The following is a 7,953-nucleotide window of genomic DNA, read 5'->3' as shown; positions in this document are numbered from 1 at the left end:
TCCACTATTCACTTCCACCAGGACAGGATTCAGATGGCACCACATAGGCAGATTTGGTCCACTGTTTCTAAACCAAAAGTAGGTTAATTCTAACATAAAATGCCGTTTTCTGAAAGCAATAGAGTGATTTCAGAATGAAAGTTGATTCTGAATTTCTTTCTCAGTTCTAGTTTGTCAAACAGCCTGGCACAGAGTTTAGCAAGAAACCGGAGAAGGAAATGGGGTAAGTCCATTGCTAAGCTGTGACTCGGGGAAGGGGTCTGCTGAGAGCAAAGCCCCCTCCAGTGAAGCGAGGAACATCAGGCTTGCGGTGTGGAAACTCAGATTCCATTTCAGCCAAGGATCGCTCCTTCTCCCTTGAAACAGAAACAAAGAAAAAGAGAATACATTTTTCATTCTGTTGCCCAGCGATGTTTACAAACGAAGGAAATCTGTGTCCTCCAAAGTTTCTTTGATGCAATCGTGTATCAAGAGATCATTAAAAATTCGTTGATTAAAGCCTGTTAGGCTAAACCGACACGACTAGGTGTCTGTTTGGATCTAATTACAAGACTACTGATGATTTTTGGAATTATTTAAAATCAGAAATAAATGAGCTTAGTGCCACTCCCCAAAATGGTCAGAGCACCTCATTAGAGCAAGTTTGTACATGAGCTCCGTGACTTCAGATTTCTAATTATCAACCCATTCTAGCAAGTATACATTTGTTTTCAAACAAACAGCTGCATTCATCAAAGGCTCAACGTGGAGATACTTTTTCTTTCTTGAATTTTAATGAATAAATAGCATTATCTGTCTTTCTGTTTTAACAAAGTTCTAGTGATAATTACCCTGCCTGTGACATTTGCAGAAAAATTAACACTATGCTGTGGGCGCCCCGATGGCCCCAGGAAGTTGCTCTTTCTGAGGATCCAGGAAGGCTTGAATTTGTTGGCCTTAAGAGGAGGGAACAAGGGTTAGCTGGTGCCTCTCTAATGAGGTTTGTGAGGTAAGCACAGCAGAACATATACAAAGGGCAGTATTTCAGGCTCACTGTGATACACCTGGAGGTTTCAGAAACAGGCCCAAAGATATTTAAAATTAACAAAGTGGAGCTTTGCGATGTAGTAGTTTATCACAACAGTAGACATCTCAAGGCTTTACACAGAAGGCCAGTACCATTACTTTTATTTTACAGTCACCGAGACTGAGACAAAAATGTGAGTGCAACCAGGCTCTCACAAAGTCTATCCTTGTCACATTAGCACCCTTACTCAGTCCCCAGTGAGGGAGGAAAAAACACCCCCTGGAATTAATAGTTTGTCTCTAAAAATTACTGTCTGTGCAGGGAGAGGAGGAAGTTCAGAGAAACCCTGTAGGAGGACTAGTTATGCCTCTTTTTCCAAATTTAACTCATATGGAGGTGGGAGAATAGGCAGAAGATGGCTCAGATGAACATAGCCATGAAAACCATTTGTACGTGTTTTTAATTACATCAGTACAGCACTAATGGGCATGCCAGCTGACAGCACTACGAGCTAACATGCTACATTTAGATGGCTCGTCCTATCCCACTGTTGGGCTTCCAACTTTGGTGAGAGAAAATGATGCAGAGTTCATGCTCATTCTGACCTCATTGCTCCCATGGAGACACCCAACAGATGTGCTCATCAGTATGGAAAATTCTGTACAGCAGAACACTGTGATATATTATGTAGAATTAATGTGCAAGTAGCCATGTGATAAGCTCCCAGCTACTACTGACATTCTTCAGAGCAGTTATTTACATAGGTAGGATTTCAGGATGAGGTCTCTGATGTGGATTTAAGCTTTGTCTTTTCTCACCAGTCCTTACAAAGATCAAACTGGAACCCTAGTGCTAGAAGCAATTAGAAAAATTAACGAAGCAGAAAGGGTACAAGACTCAGAAGGAGAAAATGGAAAAAATGGAAAGGGTGAGGAAAAGAAAGCCTAAGACATCTAGAAAAGATAACATTTGGAATCCAAAAGAAGAAAAAGATTTTAAATTCACACCCAAAGTCTGAAACAAGGCATTTTCAGCCTGAACACAAAACAAAGCTAAATTCCTGTTGTCACTCATTATATTCCTTTAGCATCCCATGGAAAGCTGCATTAATTCAATATCAAGACTTTAAATCAAAAACCAGAACTGTCTTGTGCAAATCAATAAAAGCTTTAGATGATACCTTTGAGTGAGGTTATCTGAGAGCATTAATTCTCTTTCATACCAGTGTAGTCAATAATTCTGCTAATGCTATCGTCCCGACAGGATCCTCTTTTTATTAGCAAAAGTAGACACATTTATTTCAGACATGATGTTAACATTAGCCAGCATGATGGAGATCAAGTCAGTGGTTTTGTCTCAGCTGGGATTCAGAGCAACCTGAGATTGTAAGAATCAACTGCCCCTGACTCTTTAAATAGCATCTGCACGCCCAGCTGTGCCTGGACTGCTCAGTCTGAGGCGGGGATGATGTGGCATGGCTGCGTGTCAGGGGCAAAGCACTCCTTGGGGACGGGTCTGGCTGCAGAACAAGCTCTTTATTGCAGAAAGCAAAAGACATGTCATGCACGATTGGCAGTTTGGCGAAGGAAGGCAGCACAACAAGGTTGTTTCCTTTGTACTGCTGCTGGGCAATGCGAAGAGGAGTCTCGAGGTTACAGAACCACGGCTGGTATGCCCATTTTTGCCTTGGGGAGCACACTGTCTTTCAAAGGAGGTTGTGGCCCAACAGTTTTCTTCTGGGGAACAAAACCGGGAGGGCAGAGGAGAGCACAGAACCAGCACCTAGCGACCGCTCATCTGCCACAGGCACAAAGAAAAGTGCAAGTCAAGCCTGGCAGCACAGCGCTGGTAGCTTCTGAGCCTCAGGTGGGAGCACTGAGATGTTGTTGCCCTGCAGAAGCACCAACAGCAGCACATGAATGTACTTCCTAAACACAGATATTAGAGAGACACTGTGCTCACAGGACTACAGCCACGTCCACAAGAAAAACAACCTGATGAACTGCACTAACGACAGATATCACTATCCTGAACCTACAAACACTGCAATGAGCATAGCATTAATGGATCTGCATCACAACTTCCCATTCACTGTGTACAATTAACAGGCCGAGGTTCAGTCGCCACCACCTCGCACAATGTTTTTGTTTGCCTGAGAACAGTTATGGCCCTAACAAGTTGTTTTTTTCAATCGTTACGACAGGAATTAATTCCAGGTGCGATGTAACAACAAAACATGGGTGAATTTCTTCTGCCTGGTGAACAGAAAGAAACATGATGTCAGGGTCCAAAATGGAAACATTAAAACTATTGTGAAGAGGATACTTAGCTGCTGGAAATGGATTATCAGGCATTATGGCAGCCTCACATATTGATCCTAAAGCTCCAGGAAGGCCATTAGCACTGCACAATTGTTGCTAATTCCAAACATGAAGGTAATATTATGCAATTTGCAGGGGGACAAAAGTCACTGTTTATCACTGGCTATTTCGCTAATTCAGTCATTGAAACTGTTTGCTGCCTGAAATATGACTAAGAAAGAAATAGATACTGTCAGCTTTGAATATATTCAGCAACACAGAGAATTGATGGCTTTGGTGTGCCAGGAAGGGAGAGGATGGGGAAAGAAAGGGATGGAAAGACAAAAGGCATACACAGAAAAACTCGGTAAAACATCATATCATCTGATTGCACAAATCTAAGCAACTTCCTTTTAAGAGGAAAAGTCCCATAACTCCATTTTCATAAGTGACTAATAGTTTTGGTGTCCCAGACTGGAGATTCATTATCAGAATAGCCTCATCTCCCAGCCTCCGCAAATTAGGTCACTTTAATAGGCCACAAAATAGGCAACTAAGATCCGAGTCATTTTCTTTTCATCAAGAGGAGCAGCTGAATGCTCAGTTGCAGACTGAGGCTGGCGGGGAGGTACCACCAAGAGAGACAACTACCTACGAGGAAACTCTCCCCTCAAAAGGGTAAGACATCTGACAAACCCAAACTCAGCATTGCTCACTTTCCTCCATCAGCATGTAGGAAGGAAACAAAGTGGATGGGGAATGTTCTCTACAACCATTGGCAATGATATCTGCTGCCAGAAGGAGATAGTCATCAGGCAAAACTGCCACATTTTAGAAACAACAATGACATTGTTTTTAGTAATCTGTGTCTTCTGGGCACCTCCTCATTGACATGAATAATTTAACTGGACTGGAGAATACCTCAGCAGTATCACTGCTGGATGTTCTTTACCTGACCACAGATCATGGTAAATCTAGACCAGACTGAAGTAATATAAATATAAACACCAGGAAAGTTAGGCAACAAAACTATACATCACCTCAGTCAAATTTGGATGTGTTCTGATCAAAAGGGTAAACCAGTTTTTTTTAAAAAAAGTCGGTTTATGCAGAAAGTTGTATAGACAAAACTGTTATTCTCCCATACTTGGCCTGTTGTTCCTTGCGTTTCTGAGCCAGATATTTCTTTTTCACATTCAGAAGCTCGTTGGCAAGCCTTTCAATTTCATATTTGTATTCTTGGCTCTGTGACTCATACATATTCAGTTCTGAGGACAAAACCTAACAAACAAAAGACAAAAAAAGCAGAAAAAGGAGATGTCAGTTTTGCTTCAACATAAATTAGTACTTTTATAAGCACTTTTGTCTTTCACATTTGACCACGTATGACATCACCATTTTCTACCACATTTCCATTTTCCATCGCATTTCACTCAAACACCTCCACCCACTAAGGACAGTTTACAAATTTAAGGCTATGCAATTTAACTACAGTAAAACATGTCAAATATGCCCCAGGCATTATGGGGATTATATTAATACATACATTAGCTCTTAATGTTCTGGGACACAGATCTAGGTGAAAACCCAAAATGAAGGGCTTAAAAATAATAATAATAATAATAATAATACAGGACTTTATTTAGTAATAATGGTCTTTATTCATAGGGATCCACTTTGTTACATGAAGTAATTAAATCCACAAGAGCAAAGTAGCACCAGGCAATGCAAATATGAATAAAATGCCACTTCCATTTGAATCAGTAAACTTTAAAGAAAGTAGGAGTACACATAGTATGTTTTCTTTCTTTAAGATGGAGAAAAACTTCACCTGGCACCACAAAATGACAAGCACACCAGTACACTACAGCGTACTATGCCTGAAATAAGCAGTAGCAATTGAATGCATGATGGACAAACGGTAACCGTATGGAAAACTTCAAATCACATCCAGTTTAGCTAAACTTTGGCTTCTATTTTACATCTTATACATTGTTTTTCTTCTCCATGGAAAGCTAAGATTTGCATAACAGCCTCTTTATTTCCTCAGGGCCCATCTGCTCCTGCATTTTTTTCCTCATGGTTAGTATAGACATGATTATGATGCAGTGAACAGGAGATGATGACTGCAACAGAGAAAGGAGCTGCAGAAGCAGATGAACTCCTGGGGAGACTGATCATTCATGCAGGCAAGAACAAGGGAAGATCAACTCGTGCTATCAAAGACTCAATTTTTAATATCATGCTCTCAAAGTTTTCTTCAAGATTCCTTCTGAATCAAGAAATTTTCACTTTTAGTGACAAGGGGTTAGGACAGGTTACTCTGGCCATCACCATAAAGTTTGCAAGTCTAATGTATATGTATGCATTCCAAGAGAAATAACAGTAATTTAAGACTGGATTCTCAATATATTCCCACTATCTTGTTAAAAAGAAAATGAAATGGTTTTGCTTATTAAAGATCTCAACAGTTTAAGGAAAGGGATGGAGAATAGCTTAATGGAAAACTGATGGTGTCACAGAATGTCTGTGCACAAGAAACATTTACAGCTTTGTGCTGTGCACACATTCTAATAAGACTTTTCTTCTGTTTAAATAAAATAAACAAATGTAATGTGGTAAAAAGATATTCTAATGCTATTGCTTCTCCCTTGGGGAGATGCAGAATTAGCTTTCTTTTCCTAATCTAATATACTAAGGCATGCACACTGATCATTGAAAATCTTCCTGAAACCTAGGTCTCCAGAATCACAAGTGAAGTTGTTCTGCAAACCTGGCAGCCCCTCAGCCAGAGAAAGGACATTTCTTACTTTCAGCTGTTTAGTCTTCTCTCGAAGAGTGTGCCGGTAGAGCTGCAACTGTTCTGCGGCTTCAGGTCCAGGCTGACGGGCCAAGACATGCTTCAATTCCACATATAGTTTTTCCTTTTCCTACAAAAAAAGGCAGTTGTATAAGAACTTTCCCTTCTACTATAGCAGCAGCACAACCTGCAATGAAATCAACCGCACTGAAAAATGCAACTCAATCAAGAAGATATTTGCAGAAACAAATCTGCCTGTGTGTCAGTCTTTCCTTGCTAGCCATAAGGTATTTAAAGTTGTTGTGATAGCAGTGGGAGAGCTCATTAAGGGAAACATCCAGCTAGTTCGAACAACAAATGAAATACTCTTAAACACTGTCATCAGTGAGCACGCTTTACCACAGAGAACATAAAACAGGCCCTGGAAAAGTATCCAGGGGTGGGGAATTAATTACTAGTAACTGTGTTTATTCCAATTTTTCTTCTTATGAGCCACATCACCTTACATTAAGGGTCATAGCTTCACCCAACAGGAAGTGTTTAGCTATAAAAACGTCAGGTAAGGAAGGTACAAAAGAAATAACAACTTCTTCTACACAAAATCCTGCAAAGCACATATACATATACACAATACATATATTCATATATATATAAATTTTAACTGAGGGGAACCTCGGATAGGGAAGGAAAAGATGGATAGGAATAACTATGACTAGCACAACTACCACCAAGTAATTTTTCTTTGTCTTGTGTCTTCTTCATGTTGGATAAGAGAACTTGTTGGAGTGGGATATAACCGTGGCTGAATGGAAACCACACCGTGGATACACTTGCAGCTTTCTGTACTGAAAGGCTGCTTTGAACAGGGTTTTGAGGATGTACTTTTTTCCAGACTGAGGAATAAAGCACTGAAAAAGCCACCCACGTAGCTTTGCAGATTTCAATATTTTTAGTATCTACCGTGTCAGACTAAGATTGTTATTATTTAACATTATTTAGCAAGATCCGATCATTGTCTGGTACCTGGAGAGCTGAAGTGAAAAGGAGGGGTATTTGACTGGAAGTTGGTCTAGCAGACAAAAGATTTAACAGAAGATGACAAAAATGCCATGTTGGAGGTCGGCTATGTGATTATTTATACTGGCTTTGACAAAACCCCTTTTTGCTGGCATTTTATAAGTGCTGACTGCAACTCTTACCCCAAATTTCTTCTGTTGGCGGGGGGAATTAAGCCATATAATATAGAATTTGACTTTGCTCAGTGAATATGTAAAATTCTGGGTATCCAGCATTCAGGCGCATAAGGTGTCCAGAGTTTTAGACCTTTGCAATTTCTGAAAACCATGCACTAACAGACCTGAAAATGAAAGCACTTCAAATCATAATTTACTTTTGCAAACCTCGCCCTTACATTCTGCATGTGACTGAGGAAGAGCTCCTTATAAATTAAGTTGTTCACAGCTTGTCTCTGGAAAAATCAAAACCTCCTGAGACTCAGACTGTAGTTTGCATAGTGGCAAAAATTAAATTGAGAATTCACTCTCAGTGGAGAGTTATTGTGTCACTGCAAGTGGCTGCCACTACCACCTCTTCTTCCTCTAGATGCAAGATTTTACTGCAAGTTAAAAGCAGCAGCAAAAGAAAAATCTGCCTTGTCAAATCTGGCCAGTCAGTATTAACATTCCACCCCTGAATGTATCACAGATTTGTATTTTGGAACACTGTAACGGTAATTTGGATAAATATGGAGCAGTTGATGGATTGAAGGTCTTATGTGCAATTGTTTTCCAATTTATTTCTCTCCTAACCCTCTACAAGGGCCAACCAAGCTCTTCAAACATTGTGCA

The 7,953-nt window shown here is 40.2% G+C and overlaps 1 protein-coding gene across 1 annotated transcript in view; it reads right to left on the bottom strand.

Annotated features, from left to right (window-relative positions):
- Positions 1-235: 235 nt before the first annotated feature.
- Positions 236-7,953, bottom strand: part of CFAP58 (cilia and flagella associated protein 58) — a gene marked incomplete at both ends in the record, with an annotated part of 57,193 nt that continues 49,475 nt past the window's right edge. Inside the window, 3 exons of the mRNA XM_084290215.1 lie at positions 236-356; positions 4,454-4,587; positions 6,117-6,236. Of these exons, the coding sequence (XP_084146341.1) occupies positions 236-356; positions 4,454-4,587; positions 6,117-6,236 (375 nt within the window). The remainder of the gene's footprint in view (positions 357-4,453; positions 4,588-6,116; positions 6,237-7,953) is intronic.

Source organism: Netta rufina (genome assembly GCF_964035555.1).
Source record: "Netta rufina genome assembly, chromosome: 7".
Lineage (NCBI taxonomy): Eukaryota > Metazoa > Chordata > Aves > Anseriformes > Anatidae > Netta > Netta rufina.
Note: the sequence above shows the minus strand (reverse complement) of the source record. Positions and strands in the feature narration are given on the sequence as shown.